The sequence below is a fragment of the Podarcis vaucheri genome (assembly GCF_965113315.1).
Source record: "Podarcis vaucheri genome assembly, chromosome: 11".
Lineage (NCBI taxonomy): Eukaryota > Metazoa > Chordata > Lepidosauria > Squamata > Lacertidae > Podarcis > Podarcis vaucheri.
Window position 1 is genome coordinate 21,599,601 of NC_138749.1, and position 23,201 is coordinate 21,622,801.

The window sequence follows — 23,201 nt, forward strand, 5'->3', positions numbered from 1 at the left end:
TATTATTTGTACCCCGCCCATCTGGCTGGGTTTCCCCAGCCACTCTAGGCAGCTTCATTAGAAACCAAAAATACAGTAAAATATCACAGATTAAAAACTTCCCTGAACAAGGCTGCCTTAAGATGTCTTCTGAATGTCAGGTAGTTATTTATTGCTTTGACATCTGATGGGAGGGTGTTCCACAGGGCAGGCGCCACTACCGAGAAGGCCCTCTGCCTGGTTCCCTGTAGCTTTGCTTCTCGCAATGAGGGAACCGCCAGAAGGCCCTCGGCGCTGGACCTCAGCGTCCGGGCAGAACGATGGGGGTGGAGACGCTCCTTCAGGTATACTGAGCCGAGGCCATTTAGGGCTTTAAAGGTCAACACCAGCACTTTGAATTGTGCTTGGAAACGTACTGGGAGCCAATGTAGGTCTTTCAAGACTGGTGTTATGTGGTCTCGGCGGCTGCCCCCAGTCACCAGTCTAGCTGCCGCATTCTAGATTAGTTGTAGTTTCCGAGTCACCTTCAAAGGTAGCCCCACATAGAGCGCATTGCAGTAGTCCAAGCTGGAGATAACTAGAGCATGCACCACTCTGGCGAGACAGTCCACGGGAAGGTAGGATCTCAGCCTGCGTACCAGGTGGAGTTGGTAGACAGCTGCCCTGGATACAAAATTGACCTGCGCCTCCATGGACAGCTGTGAGTCCAAAATGACTCCCAGGCTGCGTACCTGGTCCTTCAGGGGCACAGTTACCCCATTCAGGACCAGGGAGTCCTCCACACCAGCCCGCCCCCTGTCCCCCCAAAACAGTACTTCTGTCTTGTCAGGATTCAACCTCAATCCATTAGCCGCCATCCATCTTCCAACTGACTCACACAGGACCTTCACCGCCTTCACTGGTTCTGATTTGAAAGAGAGGGAGAGCTGGGTATCATCTGCATATTGATGGACACCCACTCCAAACCCCCTGATGATCTCTCCCAGTGGCTTCATATAGATGTTAAAAGCATGGGGGAGAGGACGGAACCCTGAGGCACCCCACAAGTGAGGGCCCAGGGGTCTGAACACTCATCCCCCACCACCACTTTCTGAACACGGCCCAGGAGGAAGGAGTGAAACCACTGTATAACAGTGCCCCCAGCTCCCAGCCCCTCTAGACGGTCCAGAAGGATGTTATGGTCGATTGTATCAAAGGCCGCTGAGAGATCCAGCAGAACCAGGAAACAACTCTCACCTTTGTCCCTAGCTCGCCGGAGATCATCAACCAGTGCGACCAAGGCAGTTTCAGTCCCATGATGAGGCCTGAATCCTGATTGGAAGGGATCCAAATGGTCCGCATCCTCCAGGCATGCCTGGAGTTGTTCAGCAACCACGCACTCAAACACCTTACCCAAGAATGGAAGATTTGAGACTGGGCGATAGTTGGCCATACTGGCCAGGTCTAAAGATGGTGTTTTTAAGAAGCGGTTTAATGACCGCCTCTTTCAGCGGATCTGGGAATGTTCCCTCACAGAGGGAAGCATTCACCACCCCGCAGAGCCCATCGCCCAGCCCTTCCCGGCTTGCTTTTATTAGCCAGGATGGGCAAGGATCAAGGAGACAGGTGGCTGGTTTCACGCATCCAAGCAGCCTGTCCACATCCTCGGGGGTAACGGATTGAAACTGATTCCATGTAACTTGACCAGACAGAGCTCTAGCACTCTCCCGCTCCAGGTTCACCAGATTACGAGTCTACTGCTCTTAACCACTACACCACACTGGATGCATCCATCCCGCCCCGCGCCCCACCAGTAACATCTAAAAAATAATAATACATTCTTAGCAACATTCCACTTGCAACCACACTCTCAAGCATCCCCACTAATGGAACAAAACCCAGCTAATCCTCAGTCAAAATAATAAAATAAATCTCCAGCAGGGTTAAGCATGATTTACAACATTTACAACATATTGCCATATTGCTGAATGGAAGTCAGCAAAGAGCTTTTTGGGGAAAATGGCGGGGTTTTGAGTATGAGCACATTTTACAAGCATATTCCAAACCGGGCTACTACAGCACATTTGGTGACATCACTCATCTAACTTCTGACTGTGGGAGAAAGAACAGAGGAGTTAAAGAGTTGACAAGGCAATGGTAACAAGGGGCTCAGAAGACAGAAGAGAAGAGCAGATATATCTGGAAAGGGTCGAGAGTTCTCTTGATTCATGTTGACTTGCTGTGACAATGTTTGAAAATCTCTGGCTTAGACCAAATGCTACAACAAGCATCTTGACGCACTCAGCAGCCACAAGTCCATTAGTCAGACTCAGAACCAAGGCTAAGTGAATATCTTTTTTAAAACACACACACACCCTTTCTTGGACATCACAGAAGTCAAGTCAACATCTGAAGAAAATGGAACCTGGTTGTAAAGCTGACTGATGAAAATTCTGAAAAGTTTTGGCTTATGAAACTATTGTGTTTGATTGTGTTCTGATTGCCTTGAAGACGGAGAGCAGAAATAAATCATTTGTTGTGTTCATGTATTATGACTGCGAAAGATTACTGGAACCTCTCACTTCAATACAAGCAAAAAACAAAATAAAACACACAAAAATCCAGTGATAATAAGAGTGTTGCGGTTTTTCCAAGTTTGGAAATGCTTGGTTTAATTTTCTCCCTTAGAAAACAAGAAGAAGCAGTACATAAAGAGTCCATTTTGGGGAACCTTCTGGTGGCCAGATTCCTTTTGGTGGATGGGAACAGAGGCAAAGCAGACCAAACAACATGTTTTTGTTTTTTTTAACCTTTGCACAATAAACTGGTTTCAACAATCCAGGCATTGTCAGGGTTCAAGGACTCATTCTAGTCAGGCAAAAATACTTAAGGAAGCAGGGAGAAAGAGGGGCAAGGCATAGGGAGAGGGTGGTTATGATCAACTGGTGGAAAGAATAAACACAGAATCCAGCAACACTTGACTTGAGTTATTTGCTGTCTAATGGTTTGTTGTCAAAGCCCGCAGGTCACTAGGCCTGTGATCGAATTCTGTAAAGCCCACCTAAACAAATGTCAAGCAGTGGTCTTAATTCTTTTCTTAAATTTGCAGTTCCAAGTGCTTATTAAAAACAATGCCTTTGCTCCCCCATGCTTGACATTAACTATACATGATTAATACAGACTAGCCTAATGGAAAAGCACTAAAGCAATTGTGCTCAATGATGAATAAACCATAGGCGCTGATTAGAAGAGAGTATGGTGTAAAAATCTACGTATATTCTTTTGAATTCTTAAACAAATCTCCTTCCACTAGATTCATGCCCATTTATTTGCTATGAATTATTCACCGGCCTCTTGGGCAGATGGGTATTAATTGGTTTTCCAGGTGCAGGGCTGGGTTTAAAGAACCTATTTGAATTTTACTGTGTAGTATGTGACTATTTATACACTAGATTGCTGAAAGCCACTAATATGGATCTCAGGCACAAGCCACCAAAAGTTAGTCCCATGCCACCTCCATTCATTCCTTTGGGAAATAAGGCTGGTTTGGTACATCACTGAAGTTACAGTTCTGTATCCAACTTTGCTTGGAGAAAGTTCTTCTGAATTCAGCAATGACTCACTTCTGTGTAGACATGTATAGGAGCGTGCCGTAATTTTCATTTATGGTCAGTGAACATCTCCCATACAACCAGTGCAGAAGGGTGTTGTGGGTGAAGAAAAAAAACCCTGGAATACGGCTCCCAACAACTGCATTGGAAAGTGTTCCTGCACTACCTCACTTTCTACAGTATACAATCAGTGCTTTCAGCCGTAACAACAGATTGGGAAACAGATTTTAATTTATTTGTTTAACTTTTCTTACAGATACAGGTAGGTAGCCATGTTGGTCTGCCATAGTCAAAACAAAATAAAAAAATTCCTTCCAGTAGCACCTTAGAGGCCAACTAAGTTTGTTACTGGTTTGAGCTTTCGTGTGCATGTGTGTTCAGGTATCTGAAGAAGTGTGCATGCACACGAAAGCTCATACCGATAACGAACTTAGTTGGTCTCTAAGGTGCTACTGGAAGGATTTGTTGTTGTTGTTGTTGTTGTTGTTGTTGTTGTTGTTGTCTTACAGGGTGCGCATGCCACTTGTCATCTTGATTTGTCCCAGGCGCAGATTTGTTTTACGATGGGCCTGTGTCCCAAGTGCCTAGTAACAACCCTGTTGCAAGGTGTTTAGTTTTGGTCTAGGTTGCATCTAGTTTTATTGAGAAAATGAAGGGAGAGATAAAATTATAATGCAATCCCAGAATTGAAATGGACCAAAGATCCAACCCTAGGAATGTGGGAAAACCACAGTGAGATGAAATTTACAATCTGATAAGTCTATGAAGGATGACGAATACATTACTTAATCCTTGCTGTGACAGCATCTTAAAAAGCAGAAACATCACCTTGCCAACAAAGGTCCATATAGTTAAAGCTATGGTTTTCCCAGTAGTGATGTATGGAAGTGAAAGCTGGACCATAAAGAAAGCTGATCGCTGAAGAATTGATGCTTTTGAATTATGGTGCTGGAGGAGACTCTTGAGAGTCCCATGGACTGCAAGAAGATCAAAGCTATCCATTCTTAAGGAAATCAGCCCTGAGAGCTCACTGGAAGGACAGATCGTGAAGCTGAGGCTCCAATATTTCGGCCACCTCATGAGAAGAGAAGACACCCTGCAAAAGACCCTGCAAAAGACCCTGATGTTGGGAAAGATGGAGGGCACAAGGAGAAGGGGACGACAGAGGACGAGATGGTTGGACAGTGTTCTTGAAGCTACTAACATGAGTTTGACCAAACTGCGGGAGGCAGTGGAAGACGGGAGTGCCTGGCGTGCTCCGGTCCAGGGGGTCACAAAGAGTCGGACATGACTAAACGACTAAACAACAACAACGTGACTTTTGTCCAGGTGACATGTTTAATTATTGGTAATGAGATGGGACTTCAAAGTAGTTTGTTTCTGAAGTACCAGTGGTTGGCTACAAATGTCAAGTGAGTTTACTCAGAAAAACAAACCTCCATGGCATTTTCTTCTAGACAAATATGTTTTGGATCAAGCTGCCAGCTTTTCCTGTTGCTTTGATCTAATCTGGACACTTTTCAGGAAAGTCTTTCATTAATTGTTTTCTCTCGTTGTAAGAAGAGCCCTGCTGGATCAGGCCAGAGGCCTATCTAGTCCAGCATCCTGTTATCAAGTGTGGTGGCTCTCAGAAGGGGCAGCACTCTTCTTTGGCTAGAAATGAGAAGACTGATGCTTAGCTTTACATACAAACAAGTTATAACAGACAATGGAAGGGTTGTTAGTTCCATGAAAACAAGATTGTTAGTAACAAAGTACTTCGCAAACATCAAATAGCTCTCAGACAATAGAAGGCTCATAGTGAAGGAGACACAGTAATGTATTGCATTATTGTGAAGTTTAAGAAATCCCTTTAATCCATTGTTTTCAGAATTAAGGAGTGCCATAAACGTAAATTCCCTGCAACATTATTTAACCTTGCTTGCCATTGGGAATTTTTCAAACCTCTGAATTGCATGGCCTGATCTTATCCTTTATCAGGAAAAGTAGAAAAGTGGATGGGAGCAGGAGAAGACTTGGGGCACGACACTGGGCCAGTCCAACATTGCAAATCAATTTGTCCAAGACAAGTTTCATTGTGGAAAGAAAGCATCGAAGGGAATGTGGGGGATATGCAAAGGGCTGTAGCTCTGGGGCAGAGCACCTGATTTTCTCCAAGTAGGACTGGGAGAGACCCCTGTCTGAAACTCCAGAAAGCTATTGCCAGTGAGTGTAGAGTTGGAAGGACTAGGGTCATGTAGTCCAGCCCCCTGCAATGCACTTCCCTGATACTGAGTCAGATCATTGGCCCATGCAGCTCATGTATACAAGCTAACAGCTTCCTAGAGTTTCAGACAAAGGCCTCTTCCCAGTCCTAGCTAGCAGGGATTGAACCTGGGACCTTCTGCCTACAAACAGAAGCTCTACCCCAGAGAAACATTCCTTTCAATTGACTAATGTCAATTAGTCATTAGCATCCCATGTTCCTATGTTCTGGTGCGAATTATTATATACTATCCATAGGAACAGGACTCAGCTCTTAACACATTGATATGAGGATAGATCCTACAAATTCAATAGCAGATAAACTTATCTACAGACCAGAAAGAGAAGAGCAGGCTTGCCAGCCTTCTTCACTAGGTGGGGCTGCCATATGATATTTCTAGAACCCTCTTGCCAAAGTCAAGCGTTTAGGCTAGGCTTCCTCAACCTCGGCCCTCCAGATGTTTTGAGACTACAATTCCCATCATCCCTGACCACTGGTCCTGCTAGCTAGGGATCATGGGAGTTGTAGGCCAAAAACATCTGGAGGGCCAAGGTTGAGGAAGCCTGGTTTAGGCATATATTGGTGCTTATGAATTTTTTTAGCATTGAAAGCATGTAAATTAAACAAGAACTTTTATTTTCTTGGTTCAGACACATTTCCCTTCTTACCATGACAATCTTCCTTAAACAATCATTTCCTTAAGTTGTCCTTTACCCTATATTAAAATTCACAGATGAGTAATTGTAGATAAAGGAGGTGTAGTTGGTTTTTTTTTTTTGCAGGAACCCTTAAGCATGATAAAGGTCATGGTAATATCAAAACATTCACTCTGAACGATGAGGAATTCTGGATGTGTCTAATCTGAGTGAGGTTTAGAGCCCTGTTCTGGAGATGAACTATCGTGAGATATTTGGGAACTACTTGCCACTATATATACCGTATGTTACAAATTGCAAATGTATCTATCATTTTTTAAAAAGAGAAGAGTATATAATGTTACTTCAATGGAAACAAGATTTCTACTGTTACTTCAATGGAAACAAGGTGTATATGTTACTTATATGGAAACAGGAAGATTTAATAACAAAACAAAATGCAGAGCTAGCGTTGCCTGCCAACCCAGATCTCCCTGCCCTTTCTTTATGTCAGTCTCCCTTGCTCAATGTTACTTTCCTCCTGCCCCAGCACTTTCAGGCGTTGGACGACTAGGAAATTAACTTAACAATACTTTCACTGAGCCCTCAGCTGGGGTCAAAGTAATCTGGTCTGCAGCCAAGGATGGAGAATGCCAAGGGAGCTGTTCACATATGCAGTTCTGCAGTCATAAAAATGTGTCTGTGAACATAAGAACTTCTTTGCTGTACCAGACCAAGATCCATCTAGTTCAGTATTTTACTATGAGCCATGGCTAGCAGATGCCTATGGAAGCCTTAAGCAAAGGATGACTGTGGTGGCTTTCCTTCATTGCCTGTTCCTAGTATTCAAGAGTGTACAAGTGGGACCTGCAACAAAATGTTGCAGCATGGATTGCTCCAGTTCAGGGTGCAGCCAGCCAGCCATGCCTTCTTCCAGGAAGCTCTGTTATATTTCTCCTTCCATCTGAGTTTTCTGCAGAATTTCGAGAGACATGTACAGACTTCTCACTTTTGCAGATGGGGCAAGGAACCTACAAGGGACTGCATGCTATTAGAGATCTGAAAATTTTAGGCAATATATCTAGCCCAGCTGACAAATGTGCATGGAAACTTTTTGCCTGGGGCAATGCAAGACCTAGAGCAGTGAGCTGACTTGCAGGATCTATTTTGTTTTTCTTTGTGTGCAGTCATTTTATTGCTGTCATTGTTAAACAACCGGGAGTAAGAAATTCTTGACGACCTACTGGAAATCATAACAGCAGATCTGCATGTACACCATACCCTGAAATCACACAGCTTTCCCCAAAGAATCATGGGAGATAATCCCTCACAGAGCTACAATTCTCAGAACCTTCGCACGCTTACAGGAGGGAAGCCATGTGTTTTAAATGTCCTTGACATGAGTGGTATGGTTCCAACACCTTCTGCCCACCCCTGGCTTAGAGGAAACCTTCTGGCCAAAGACAATGATACTATGTTTCATCACCAACAATTTGCTGCCCTTTCATGACCCCCAAAATCAGCTGCCTGAGGCAGCCCGCTGACTTGCCTAATGATAGAACCAGGCACACCCCTCGTTCCTGAGGAACATAGGAAGCTGTCTTATATTGAGCCAGAGACACTGGTCCATCTAGGTCTGTATTGTCTACATGGCTGACTCCAGAGTTGGCTCTCCAGAGTTTCAGACAAAAACCTCTCCCAGTCCCACCTGGAGATGCCAGGAATTGAATTGTTTCCTGCTTGGCAGGGGGTTGGACTCGATGGCCCTTGTGGTCTCTTCCAACTCTATGATTCTATGATTCTATGATTCTATGAACCAAGAACCTTCTGCATGCAAAACAGATGCTCTACCACTGATCTACCTGCCTTCAACTAAACTACAGTGCCCTAGTTGTGTTCTAGCCACTGGCTCGCCCTTTGTTAGCCTACAGTTTCATTTTCTCTCCTAGCCAGTGGTGCATTTGCTGCTTAATCTACCTCTTTTCCCCACAGAGGCTGAAGGCATTTTGACACATCACATTGAAAAGTGCTATGTGCATTTCCTGTGTTTGCAAATCAACTATACACTCTTCATTTAAAAATGACCTCTTCCTGTTTTTTGTTGAGCTTTAATCTCTTTCTCTCTCTCTCTCTCTCTCTCTCTCTCACACACACACACACACACACACACAAACTTGCACACTAATAGCTTGCCTCCTCACACATTGCATATTTTTGTTAAAGGGGCACACCAAATACATTTCAGGTATACATCTAACCACAGCCGTATTGGGGTATTTGGCCTGACCATGCAAGGGCAAAAAAAGTGGTCAAAGTAGTTTTGCCTGGCAAGCGGCAGTGAGAATACAAGGTAACCATCTGAATTTCCCACAATGCCCTGGAGTGTTAGGGACATTGCGGGGAATTAAACTGGTAGCTCACAGGCCCAAAGGCATCAGTGCTGGTGGGCCATGGCAGCTGTCTAAGGGTGCTGGGTGCTGATGTTCAGCCTTTGCAAATGGGATGTAATGGGTAACAGCAGTACAGACAGATCTTCTGCCATGGCTTAAAGCTCGAACAAGTAGACACATTCAGCTGCTGGTAAGAGGCCACAGAAATCTACATGCAGGTGATAAAGAAAAATCCTGGGGTGTGGATTTACTCCACTGCCCAGCTTGTCAGGGTGTCACTCCCTGCAGGTCTCTCCAGTCAGCAAAAGAAGGAGTCTCAAAGCCAAGTTAAAGCAAACAGCAGTCAATAGACCTGATCTTTATTTGTTGCAATAAGGTTCAAACACACAAAGAGTAGGAATCCCAAGCATGGGATTGCGTGAACTCTTAAGACCTCTCCCCATTTCCCATAATACATTTTTCAACAGCATCATCAATACATCACAAATATGTCACCAAGTAGGAATGTTTGGCATGTAGAAACATGAGCCCCTCACCCACCCCTGTCAATAACCCCAGTTCCCAACACCTTTTAACTACCCTCTTCCCCTAAGAACAATAAAACTATTTATACATCCACCTAGCTGCAAGGCTTTTGTGTGCTTCTCCTTTGAAAGTATCAGGATTCAATCCACCATCTGATGGATTTCTGTCTAGGATAAGTGCTGCCCTTGATTGCCTCCTGCCTCCTATTGCGTGGCTAAGTTCACACCTTGTAAAGGGGCAAGGAGTATATAACCTTACGCTTAAGGGATTAGGGAGGTGGGGGTGGGGGTGGGGGAGCCCTGGATTCCCCTCTTCCAGAGGAGTCATTAGGCATTGGAACCAAGGAAATCAGTCAAACTGTTGAATTTTGGCAATTATTAGATTCTGTACAGTGGTATGTCTGGTTGCGAACAGGATCCGTTCCGGAGGCTCTTTTGCTACATGAAAAGAGTGCAACCCGCAGCGATGCATCTGCGCACGTGTAGGTTGCGATTCGCCACTTCTGCGCATGCGGTGACGTCATTTTGCGCTTCTGCGAATGCGCAAGCGGCAAAACCCAGAAGGAACCCTTTCTGGTACTTCTGAGTTGCCGTGGGACATAACCTGAAAGAACATAACATGAAGCAAATGTAACATGAGGTATGACTGTATTGGATAGTCAGAGGAAATAGTATGATACATGGTATCTGCTTATTGTTACCATTTTATAGACTACTTTTCTGAGCCTCTTTGCTGTTGGGTATGTATGGTGCTTGTGTCAACGGTCATTGTCCTGGCCTTAGTTAGATGGCTGTGATGGGGACTTGGGATTTTGGGGGGAGTTGTTTAACTGCCCCCCCATTCCTGGTTTTAACACAGGTGTGAACCAAATCCTGGTGAGCTATAAAGGTCTCTTTAGTGTCATATGCAAAATTCTTGCAAGGCCCTGGATGTTGCGGGCTTCCTGGGTCTATGGATTTTGCAAGGCTGACATAAAGAAAGTCATGCTGGATCAGGCAAATTGCCCATCTAGTTCAGCATCCTGTTCTCAGAGTGGCCAACCAGATGCCTGCGGGAAACTCTCTTCTCCTGGGATTTCCAGCATCTAATATTCAGAAGACTGTGGAGGTAGATCATACAAGCCATGGGTAGCCTTATTCTCCATGAATGGCTCCTGTCCTTTAAAGCCATCCACATTGGAATGCATGTGACTTCCACTGCTGGTAAAAGGCCTACCACATGGACTCTGCTATGTATAAACACATTCGCTATGTAGGGTGACCCATTCACACGCTTGAACTTAATGGAGCGCACACCAAGGAGTTAGGCGGACCCCCATCATGGCAGTCACATCTGGCTTGGCCCCAAGGCTGTGCTTAAGTTATGAGCACGAAAAGCCAGAAGAACTGATTTCAAGGTCCACTTCATATAGGATTCAGGGCAGGCATAAAAGCCCTTCCTTGCTTAAACTTCCAAAGTGTGACCATTAACATGTCTGTCTGTGTTATATCTCACCTTTGCACTGCTTTTCTCTCCCTCTAACTTTTTCTCCTCACAACAACTCTGTGAGGTAGTCTGGGATGAGAAGGGGTGCTTAACCCATGGCTACCCAGGGAGCTTCAGGGCCAAGTGAGAATTTATTTATCACAATGGTGCACCACCTTTAGAATTGTAGAGTCCTAAGAGACCTTGGGGGTCATCTAGTCCAATCCCCTGAAATGCAGGTAACTTTTGCTCAAGGTGGGTCTTGAATGCACGGCCTGGAGATTAAGAGCCTCATGCTTTACCAACTGAGGTATCCTCACAACAACGCTGTGAGGTAGGTAAAGCTGAACAATGAGACCACCCAGGAAGCTTCATGGCTGAGTGGGGATTTAAACTCTGATCTCTCAGGTCAGGCATCAAGCCAGCACAAGGATACCTTACACGGGCATATGTAGGGATGCCAACTAGAAAAAAATATTTGGGGGGCTCAGGTAAGCCCCGCCCCGATTACATGATGCAGCACGTGCACACCATCTGAATGTCAATGTCCATCAACTGGGGGAGGCAGGCCCCTCAAATCTTTTATTGGAGGACCTCAGCCCCTGGGAGTTGGGCTTCCAGACGATGCCACACTCCAAGTCCCAAGAGCCCCGGCCAACACGCCCAATGGTCAGGGACGACGTGCGTTGCAGGCCAGCAGCCCCTGAAGGGCCACAGGTCCGTCCCCTTCCGCCCTAACCCCCCTCGCTTGGCCAAGCCGAGGCCTAACCTAACCCAGTATCCTAAAAGAGCAGCGCAGGAGCTGGTGGGACTCGCGCGCAAAGGAGCCTTTTTTTGCCCCGTGCCCAGCACGAGTCGCCGCCTCCTCCTCTTCCTCTGGCCGCTCCCCGAGGGAGCCACCTCTCCCGGGAAGAGGCGCCTGGCAGGGGAGCGCGGCGGCCGCTCGCCTGGAGACCTCTCCGCCTCCTCCTGCTGCTGCTCCTCCGCCTCCACCGACTCCGGCGTCGGCGAGCAACAGTACGTGTGGCGGGCGGAGTGTCTGGGCTGGGAGCGGCGGCGGCGGCGGCGAGGGGAGGGGTTTGCGGCTTGGCGTCGCTGCAGAAGTGTCGGCCTCTCGGGGAGCCGCCACTGTGCGCGCGCGGGTGGATGCCGACGGGGGAAGAGCCTCGCTCGCCCGCCTGCCGCTTCCAGCTGCCGCCGCCGCCGAGGCTTCTTGGGGGCTGCTCTCCTTTCGCCTCCTCCTCCTCCTCCTTCTCCTCCTCCTCCTTCTCTCCTCCTTGTCAACATCTCTCCCGCCCCGCGGTGGCGGAGGGGAGCCGGGATGTGAAGCCTCCGGTTCCGATTCGGTGGGCTTTGCCTCGATCTCCCGGGTGCTGCTGCTGCTGCTGCCGCCTGGCTGCCTTCCCCCCGTGGCTGCCCGAGCGCCAGGATCCCTCTCGACCCCCTGACTCTCGGATCTATTGTCGAAGCCGGGAGGAGGAGAAGGAAGAAGAGGAGGAGGAGGAGGAGGACATCGCTCTGCACATCTGGGCGAGCGCATCTGGGCATGCAACATCGACCTTTCCTCCGGGGTGGGGAGCAAACAAGGAGGAGGAAGACCTTTCCCCCCTCGCCTTCTGGCTATTTTTCTTTCCCCGCTAACCCCCCATCCTTCCTCGGAGGTTTCCATCTTTTAACTGCCTCTTAACACTGGCAGAGAAGGAAGGAAGGAAGCCAACGAGCGAGCGAGGGAGGTGGTGGTGGTGGTGGTGGAGGAGGTGGCGGCGGCGGGGTTGGAAATCCGAAGGCTGCTCTTTTTTTTCTTTTTTAATTTTTTTCCTCCCCCAGGGATTTAGTTCATGGGGATGTGTTCAAGGCAAGAGAGGATTCAGAAGGATATTGACATTGTGATCCAAAAGTGCAAGGCGGAAAAGGACTGCCTGTTTGCAGGTGAGTTTGCCAGACGCTGCTTTTGGTTCTTCCTCGATGCCCCCCACTCCCGCGCCCATGAAATGCTTTCGGGCGTGTGTGGTGGTTGTTTTTTTTTGGGGGGGGTTCTTTTGGTGTCGCCTCCCCCTCCAAATGGCATCACGATTCTCTGTTGACAGTTCTCTGTGAGAACAACGCTGATCTTTTCCCCCCGAAAGCTTGCAAGGATCTTTCCCTCCTTCCCCCCACCCCGGTACATACAGACACGCACACACAACACTAATGCTCTGTGGGGCACCTAAGTGGTGTGCGAGTTGAACCTCAAGCGCTGGATGATTTCCTCAGTTAGGATGCCTTTTGATCTATTTGGTCAGATCTGCCATCTGGTTGATTTCTCAAGAGTCTCCCCCTGTTTTGTTTTTTGGTGTGTGTGATCAGCAGAGCTAAACAAAAACAAATATATAAACCAACTGAAAATTGTGCCCATATTTTGTGTGCACGGGGAGCAGGCTGATGGTGGCACAGAAGAAGGCTTCTTCCAGGGTGGAACTTGAGAGATTATTATCTACAGATGTCCAGAGCTGGGCTGTCTTCCTTTTTGTGATCTTTCCCTCTCCACCCCATCTCTCCCTCCTCAATATTTGGCTTGTTGCTTTCCTCTATGATCATTACTTGCAATGTTTAATATGCGTTTAGCAGTCTGGCTTGTTGCTGCCTGTTGCCTTTACTGACAATGGAAATTCTTTCCGTTGCCATAGTACCGAGGCAGCACTTGTTGCAGGGAGGGGAGGGGGGTTCCTGCTGTAACATTATTTCTCTCTCCACCCCCCCCCCACTTCAGACTTAATCCCTGTGCCCATATTGGTGGCCGGCTGGGGGTGGGCTGAACACGAGAGGCAAGTTCACACGCCAGGCGTCATGCACAAAACGAACAATAAGCATCCAGCAACAACACAGCTCTTTTGTGTTTCAGATTTCAGATACGCAGATTCCACTTTTACCTTCACCTACGTCGGAGGATCCAAAAGGTATGAGTAAGTTGAAGCCACTTAATTTCCTTTGACTCTCTATTGATTCCAAGCCAGCTTGTATTCAGTAAGTTAAGAATTCTCCCCCCTCCTTTTTCCCCCTTTGAAGATAGTGTTGATGCCTTGAGGCTTTGGAAGAAATATTGGTCTGGAAACAGGTGTTCTGTGGGGCGATGATTCGTCATCAGAGGCTCATTGATCAAGGGCTCTACTCTTCCTTGTTTTGCCTTTCCTTGCTCTTGCTCTGAATATATGCAGGGTTATTTTCGACAGGTGTAGAGGGAGGTGGATCACCAGAACAGAAAGTAAGTGTTTTGAGAGGCGTGGGTGTAGAAGAGAGCACAGTCAGGAATGAGTAATGTTTGTAGCACAATGCCCATGGAAATTCAGATCCTGTGTCAACCATCAGCAAAAGTAAAAGGAAGTAATGACAGCAGCGAAGGCAAGGCTGCAATATGTTAACACTGTTTGCAATTTTCTGTGTTAATGCTGCAGATAATTGAAATAAGGGGGGGGGAATATTCAATAAAGTTTATGGTGCATATAACTATCACTTCTTTAACAGCTGAGCAATGAACCAATTAACTGTGACATACTTTGAAGTTATTCACAGTTGGTGGACATTGTTTTGGTTACAGTAATCTTCATTGAATAAATCTCACCCTGTGTTTCATTTTTTATATAAAAAAACCCTGCAACAGCCATGTAATTTTTTTATTGCATAATGTGCTGTATTAATGGGCAAAGAGGCTTGGCTGCAAGGCAGAAGGACTTTCAAAGGAAAAGCTGTTGCCCATTGTCTAGATTAAGTTGCTTTTTGTGGTGTTATGTTGAGAGACTGACTAGATTAACATTATCCCTCAAATGTCAGGAGCGAGTGGTCGGTTTTGAAATGGAAGCCAATCTTGGTGATAGTTCCAGCAGTTCCTACCTGGTTTGTGTGTTTGTGTTTGTAAAATATTTTCATGTGATCTCTGTAGAAGGAGAATACATTGAATTTTTATGAGAACAAGATGCCAAAAGACTTTTTTCCCAATTAGAATTGTCTCCCATACACCTGCTTTTTCTACCCATGGGGCTAATTTGGGCAGTATATCTTTCTGTCTGCAGGTGGAAAAACAGTTGGGTCAATTTTGAATGGAAAAAGTGGCCCAAGGGGGGGGGGAGGTTAAGGGCAACCAAGGGTCTGGACACCAAACCTTATGAGGAACAGTTGTGGGAGTTGGGTATGTTTAGTCTAGATAAGAGGAGACTAAGAGGAGATAGAATAGCCATCTTCAACTGTCTAAAGGGCTGTCACATGCAAGATGGAGCAAGCTTGTTTTCTCCTGCTCCGGAAGGTAGGACTCAGTGGCTTCAAGTGTCAAGAAAGGAGATCCAGACTAAACATCAGGAATAACTGTATAATGGTAAAAGCTGGTCTCTCCTTCCTTGGAGGTTTTTAAGCAGAGGTTGGATGGCCATCAATTATGGATGCTTTAGCTGAAATTCCCACATTGCATGAGTTTGGACTAGATGACCCTTAGGATCCTTTCCAACTCTTCAATTCTATGATTTTATGATTCAAAGCAACACCTCCAACACGCGCTCACACACATCATATTTAAAGTCCCTGCCAGGTTTGATTTCAGTTTTTTAATCAAAATGTTGAATCCATATTTCCCAGCATCTTATCTACTTCAGCACTCTGGCCTGCATTCTTCAGATTAAACTGTATTTACCCATCGCTATATCACTCCAGTCCAATCCATAGCCCTATCATATGCAGAGCTAGGCACACCTAGATAAGTGGTCCTAGGCTGATGGACCCAACTGTTCACAAGATGAGGTTGCTGGTGAGAACTTCCGGCACAAGGTTCCTATGAGCTACTCTTTAGGGTTGCACCTTGGTCATTTCTGTCTGCCTTGTGGGGCAAGAGTTTAGCTTGTTGTTAAATGCTAAGGGCACCTTCCCTTCTGAATCTGCAGCCTAGATGTGCTTAAACAGTGGTTCGGTGGAATTGTTTCAGATTTAAAATGATTGGCAGCTTGATCCTAAGTACGTGAGCACTGTAATCAGTCTATGTAGCCATTCTTGTAGGTGTTGCAGCAACAGCCAAACTTGTGTTGTGACAGCTATTGTGTGGCACCTTGTGTGACATAAGCTGGTCAGAGTTGGATTGTTCCAATATGTTTGTTTCCTCAACATCATTGGTGCACATATGTGCTAGCGAGAGGAGCTGGTGGTCCAGTTCACAGGTCCAAGGATGACACATCAGAGGTCAAAAACAAAACCTTTCTGAATTGTTTCTATGCAATGCAAAGACTGCCTCATCTAACTAAGGCTTGCTGTTGCCCAGATAAGAAAGCAGCATCTGCGATCATCTTCCAGCACTGGACAAGGGGACGTGTTGACTTCTTTTTCAAACTCTGGTTCTGCGCTTTCTACTTTGACTGGCAGTGGGCTCTCCAGGGTCTCCGTCCAAGGTCTTCCTGATCACCTGCTACCTGATTCTTTTAACCCAGGGCTGGCCAACATGATGGATGTATGGTGTGTGTTGCCTTTTTGATGGTGCTTTCCTGAAGTTCTGGGACTCTAGTTCTCAATAGCCCAGGCCAGCATGGTCAAAAGTCAGGGATAATGGGAGCTGTTGTTGGACTACACCTGTGAGGCTCCAAATTGTTTTAACAAGAAATGCCAAGACTTGAACTTGAGGTTTCCTGATTGCAAAATGTGTGCTGTATCCCTGAGCTGTGATCCCTCTTCTAGTGGCTAATAGCCATTGCTAGGCTTGCCTTCCATCAGTGTGTCAGATTCCTTTCAAAGCTGCCTGAGCCAACAGCAATCACCATGTCTTTGGGTGGTGAGTTATGTAGTGTGTGAAGATTTCCTATTGTTTGTCCCAAATTTCCCATTGTGCAACTTCATTGGATGCCCCTGGATTTCAGCACTGTGAACAGGGATGCTTGAGGAATTCCTTCTTTGTGAATTCCAGTATCAGTTGACCTGATCTACAATTCCAGGATGAATGTGCAGATCAGAATGCACTTTTCCGGTGACTTTTGCAATTCTCCATTTTTTGTGTGATGTCAAAATGCATATAATATGTTACTTTTGAGATAAGATATGCTCAGAAAAGCAAACTCAGAATGTGTGTTCAGAAGTACATGTTTTGTGAGAAAATGCGTTCACACACAATTTTTAATACTTTTTTTTAAAAAAGGCATAGGTTAAATAAGCTATCAGAGTGAGAAAAACCTTTCCCACTTTTTAGACACATAATTTTATAATACTCTGTGATCACTCATAGTGCTCTTTCACAACTAAATGCCCCAGAATGCAATAGATTTTCTTTATAGGAGTAGGGCATTTATTTGGAAATAGCCCCATAAATTCCAATAGCAATACAGTGGTACCTCGGGTTACAGACGCTTCAGGTTACAGGCTCCGCTAACCCAGAAATAGTACCTCAGGTTAAGAACTTTGCTTCAGGATGAGAACAGAAATCATGCAGCAGCAGTGTGGTGGCAGTGGGAGGCCCCATTAGCTAAAGTGGTGCTTCAGGTTAAGAACAGTTTCAGGTTAAGAATGGACCTTTGGAATGAATTAAGTTCTTAACCTGAGGTACCACTGTACTTTCCTTCCTAGTAAATACGTTCAGTATCGGGAGTAATATGTTGAAGATGCTATGAGTACATTAATGAGAATAACTTTCTATTACCCCAATTTAGCTATGGGTATAAGTTTAAATGCCAGTTACTTTTGCTATATGTTTGTGACAAACACGGTTTTATATTTCCAGCGCAGGAAAAATAGATGTGATTTCAGTCACAGGTGAGGTTTTTGAATGGGTGAAGTCTGCTATGAGAGGGGTTCAGAAATTGTGGTCTGTGGAGCTACACGGTGGTCTACAGGAGCTACATTTAGGTTGTCTGTGGTGTGTCAGTGAATTTGCAGTTGAAGACAAGAGGCGGCAGATCCATCACATTAAATGTTGCTATTGATTTTTTATTGGGTTCCTTTTTTGCGCTTCTTCGTTTCTTCTATTACATTTTATTGTATCACCATTCAAATCCTATGGAATTGAAAATGTAGTACAATAAAATGCAGTCTGTCTGGAGTAAAGGAAGCAATAAAAGTACAATTTAAAATCATACAGCATCTAGCACAGTGCATTACAGTTGCTACCAAAGCTAGAAAAATTATTATGGTCCACCAGCGATTTTCAAGGGGTCCATGGTTGGTGGGGAGTTTGGCAACCGCTGTCCTATGAAATGCAAACTGTTGTCTTAGGCTACAATTCAAAACAGAGTTACAGTGTAATCCTAAACATATTTACTCAGTAGTAGGACTTCCTTCCATGCAAACGTGCATATGATTTCAGACTGAAGTGCGTGTAAGAGTGAAATCTTTTAAGCATGTTTACTCAAAAGTAAGGCCAACTGTGTCCAATATGACACACCCGCTGGCGTGTTAGGATTGCAGCCTTAGGCTGCATTTCTGTGGAAACTTATTTGGAAGTATTGTAAACCCCTATGTAATCAACGGGACTTACTTTTGAGTGCAAAGGATCGATTCACACATCTGTTGAAATCCCTGAACTTAAGGTATTTGTCTTGGACTGTGTACTGATGGGTGCGTGTGTATCTACAATAAAGTTTAAAATGTCTATCTAGTGGAAAAAGCACTAGACTTGAGAGTGTTTTCAGATTTCACAAGATACTGGAATTCACATTAGGGTGTTTAACCTCACAGCTTTAGGTCCTTTAGCTTCAAGCAAGAAACAAATGCAAACAGCATTTACAAGTACAATTAAATTTCATAACCAAGGAAGTTAATGCATTTGCTTTCTCATCAGCAATTTAAGAGATGCTATGTACGGATGATCAATAGCTCAAGGCTTGGACTCAATGACCTTTTCGGTGCTGTGTGATTTATCGTGAAAACTCCTGCAACATTTTTAGTACTCAGATGGGTGCTGGTGATTTGGTTTGCTGATTATTATTATTCTTAGATACATGAAATTGGCTCCTAATGATTGTCCTCATAAGCCAAAATCTCATTCCTTGAACCTGCAATGGGTAATGAGCCTTGTGCATCAAATCACAGTGGAATGATGATATTGCTAAACACTCTATTGACTGTTCAAATAACTTCACATTATTATCTTTGTTATCTTTACAGCACTGTTGTGAGATAGGTCAGTTTCAGCTGTCCTGGGACCCTCATTTTCATGTGGGTTAGCTGCTATGCATGCCATCCATGTATTGGCATTCATAGACCTGTCTTGCATCATTGCATGTTCTGCACATACTTGGACATCATTGTGGGACTGGATAGACACATTCTAGGAAATGGGTACTGAACGCCCATGATACCAAACTCCTGAACCAGGAAATTGTTTTCCCAATTATTTGTGATCAGATTCTGAGTCTGGGAATGACTGGCTTGTGTAACACCACGTAATGAATTCTTGACTGAGTTGAGAGTTGAACAGGGAGTTTTCTCACTTACGTTCTTAGCCACCATACTATACCAGCTTCCCAGAATTATTATTGTTTTTCTGCATGGGCAGTCCTCAAGCGTGGGAGGTCATAATGTGTGAACTGGGCTACAGCAGTTAAATGCTAGGAGCAATTTCCATGATTGTAGCAGCTGGATGTGGTGTCATTAGAATCACAGCCATGCTGTTGACTGCCTCTGCAGATCAGGGCTGTTTGGATGAAAAGAGAAAAGGTGTGTGTGTGTGTGTGTGTGTGTGAGAGAGAGAGAGAGAGAGAGAGAGAGAGAGAGAGAATCTGAGGTCAGTTAACAAATTCGGAGACACATTAACACCCTTCCTCTTCACACTTCTGGCTTTTTCTAACCCTCTCTGCACCAGGGCAAATCCTCATTTCACAGAGGCCAGGGAAGGGATTACCTTTAAATGGCAACACCTCCTTTTAGTGGGCAGAGAGAAAAGGGAAATGAAAGAATAGGCAACAGAGATTAAAATAAAGACTGCAGCCAGTTTGAGCCAGTTTTGCTGTACCGAGAGATGATTGTATAGCTTTGCTTCTGCTGCCAATGGCATATGATCTCCAGGGACTCAGCTACATTGGCAAAGAGAAAGCGCTTTATAGACATTGTATATGCATTATAACACTGTGACACCAGAAGGCGCTGTAGAGTTCTGTTTTTGCCAACCCAATTTCTCATAAAAAGTTTACAATGCCTTTAACTGAAATGCTTCTTTGATGTGTTGAGATCCAACCCAGGAGATGGACAGGGCTTGCATTATCAGTGTAATAGCAAAAGCTTTACTAGTTGGTGAGATAAATGGGCAAAGCAATCCTGACCCCTGCAGAAGTCCACCTGAGGAGGGTTAGGATGGGGTGGAACTGCTGTTTCATTGAATGTTCTATCCATTGTAGCTAGGCTCCCAGCACCCCCAAATAAATCTCCAGAAATATAGATGTCCCACTAAGAGTACAGCTCATTTCAGGGGCATGGCAGGGTATGGATCAAGAAGCAGCAGCTACTTATCCCCTGACTCCTGTGTTAAAAATTGAATCCTTCTGCACTGGTCTTTGCATCTGTCTTGTCTATAGCTCAGGATAGCTCAGTCAGTATGGCATGAGACTCTTAATATCAGGCTTGTGGGTTCGAGCCCCATGTTGAACCAAAAAAATTCTGAATTGCAGGGGGTTGGATTAGATGACCCTTGTGGTCCCTTGATTCCATGATTCTTATGACACGTGGGACTAGTGGGGAGGAGTCACTCTGCCGTAAGTTGGGGCGAGCAAACAGCTGCATCCATTTGTAAATTGGAGTGTAATTTAAGGATAAAAATTTTGAATCCTCCAGAAATCTGCTCACTTTTAAAGCTCTTGAAAAGAAGCACCTATAATATGCATTCAGCAGGTCCTCCAGCAGCAGAGGCATGGGAGTGGTGGAGGTAATGGGGCTTCTTGTGTCCCACTCTATGCAGCTGCCCTAGGATTTATGGTGCTATTACTACTGCCAACAGCATGCCAGGTGGGCAGGAAACCAGGTGAGCAGGTGAGGGGATTGGAGAGGAAGGGTTTGTGTGTTCAGAACACTGAAATGACTTTGTTCCTGCATCTACTTGTAAGAAAGAGTTCATCCAACTTTTTTTTTTTTTGCTTTCCATAGGATCGTAGAATTTGTGGGCTTCCGCAAGACAGTTTATTGTGGAGTTGGAACTAATTGTGCATGCAGGCTTCTCACAGTGTCCACACAATGCCCCATATTAGTTTTGCATTTAAACTGGATCTGCTGTTTCCCAGGAAAATCCAGTGTTAGCTCAGAATTCAGTAATGGCCACCTTGGAAACAGCGTTACCAGTATATTTTATCAGAGCAACTTGCAAAGGCCGAAGCTGAAACATTTTGCTGTCAGAATTTAGCAATTCTGTTTTGTCAGTCAGTGTAAAAATATATATGGTTTTAGTGATTAACTGCACCCTACCAGGATCCAAAAGATACTTGTCTGATGCTTTCATATGTGTCCCTCTGTCTGGTAAATCTTGATTAAAAGAGTGCTGGAAATTGTAGCTCTGCAAGGCATAAACTAGAGTTCCCAGGATACTTTGGGGAAAGTAATGTGCTTTCAATGTGCTTTGTGGAAGCACCCTTTTAGAGTCGGAAGGGATGTTGGTGGTCAGTGCAGGATCGACAATGAAGGGTGCAACTAAGCACTTCTGACAGATGGTTGTGCAGCCGTTGCTTAGAGACCTCCAGCAAAGGGGCAGCCTGCGTCTCCACAGGCAGTATGTTCCACTGTCAAACAGATCTTCCCCTAAAAAAAAGTTTATACCAACCTGCCTCCCTGCAATTTCCACCCGTTGGCTTAGTCCTGCCCTGTGGAGTGACAGAGAGAACAAGACTGTTCCATCTTTTGTGTGAAGGTCTTTTCGCTGCTAAGTTTAGATGCAATTGAAGGCCCTCAAATGCTAAACTGCCAGGAGATCACATTGTTAAGTTTTCCTTTCACCTGCCTGAGTTAAGCATTTGAAAGTCGATTATAATTCTTGATGCCTGATGCTGAAGAGAGGGGAATTCAAACCGGCTGACTTATGACATTTTTATTAGGATGGATAATGTTGACTCTGTAAAGACCTGCATCCCTTGTGGCCGAGGCAAAGAGAGGTTAGCATTTCTTCCGTGACTGTGTGGCATGTTTCTGCCTGTGAAGGGAATGAAGAGCACTTCCGTCTCAACTGGCTTCGCTCAAGTGCATGCAGGATGGGATTCTCAGGCTGGCTTCCTTCATGATAGGGGAAAAAATATTTTCTCGTTTACTCTACTGTGCCCAGAAGGGAGATTCACAGCTGAAACTGTACGACCAAAAGGTAAAATTGGCCAAGGCTGATGGGCACAGGTTGACTTTGCATTTTCAGGGATGTTAAATTCAAACAGGCTGCAATAAGTGGAGAATTTGCCTTTTCCACAAAAGTGAGAACCAGTCTGCATATTTTCATAGTCCTGGTTTGTTGGGGTTCCCCTTCCCTTATTTTTATGGAAAGAATTGCTCATTTTATCTTTCTGTTTCATTCCTTGCTATTAATGTTGCTTTGCCCAATATTAACGATGCGTGTCAGATTCTGTGCTTAAAATTGCAGCCTCATGACTACGATCGCATTCCAGCCTGCACATCGGTGGTAGGTGTGCATGTTCTGAATGCTGAAGGTCTCAGGTTCAATGTGTGGATCAGGGAAGAGATCACAGGAAAGATCCTTTGCCTGAGACCCTGGAGAGCCACTGCCAGTCAAAATAGACAATACTGGATCTTCCGGTTGAGTCACGGACCCGACGCAAGCGGGACTTTCTCAGGAGAGAGAAAGTCCGGGTTCTCAAGGGTAAACGGGGGTGCTACAGGGCGCGGTAGCCCCCCAAAACCTCTCTGGAGGGAAACCAGAGGTTCAGGAGCCCAGCGGAGCCATCTGCAGATCGCCCGGCCATCAGGTAACTCCGTAACAGGAGCGAAGAGAACAGCGGGTGGAGAAAGCAGGCACCGGGGAAGCCATTGTCTCACCCTCGAGAACGCAGCCCCAGGCTTGCAGGGCTAGTGATCGATTCTCAAAAACAAAGAATCTAAGCCAAATTTGGATTTTGGAATATAATTGGAGCATACGAAAGGAAGGCTTTGGGAAAAGAAGGTGGAAAAAGAGGTCAGTTCTTATCTGAAATCGGAGAACGACGCAAGGCTACGAGCGGAGTGCGGAGAGGAGGTTGGTAACGCAGCAAGCGGCTAGAACTTCTCCCTCTTAAAAAACTTGCTAAAAGTGATATAATCTGTTGCAAAAAGTAACAAAGAGTTGCACAAGAAGGAAATAACTAAAGGGGGGAGCAGAGGGTAACTATTTTATGACTTTAGAAGGTTCTCGATATAACGAAGGGTCTGAAGGAAGTAAAAAGAAAGAATACTTCTCGGTACTTTCACTTTCAAAAAAACT

The 23,201-nt window shown here is 45.3% G+C and overlaps 1 protein-coding gene across 6 annotated transcripts in view; it reads left to right on the forward strand.

Moving 5' to 3' along the window:
• Nucleotides 1-11,749: 11,749 nt before the first annotated feature.
• Nucleotides 11,750-23,201, forward strand: part of PARP8 (poly(ADP-ribose) polymerase family member 8) — a 159,476-nt gene continuing 148,024 nt past the window's right edge. For 2 of the 6 annotated variants that reach the window (XM_082241868.1, XM_082241865.1), the window contains exons 1-2: nucleotides 11,929-12,757; nucleotides 13,710-13,770. In XM_082241868.1, coding sequence (XP_082097994.1) covers nucleotides 12,667-12,757; nucleotides 13,710-13,770 — 152 coding nt within the window. In that variant the 5' untranslated portion in view covers nucleotides 11,929-12,666. Of the gene's footprint in view, nucleotides 11,846-11,928; nucleotides 12,758-13,709; nucleotides 13,771-23,201 lie in introns of those variants that run through there. The other 4 variants (XM_082241866.1, XM_082241867.1, XM_082241864.1 and 1 more) reach the window with 3 other exon arrangements.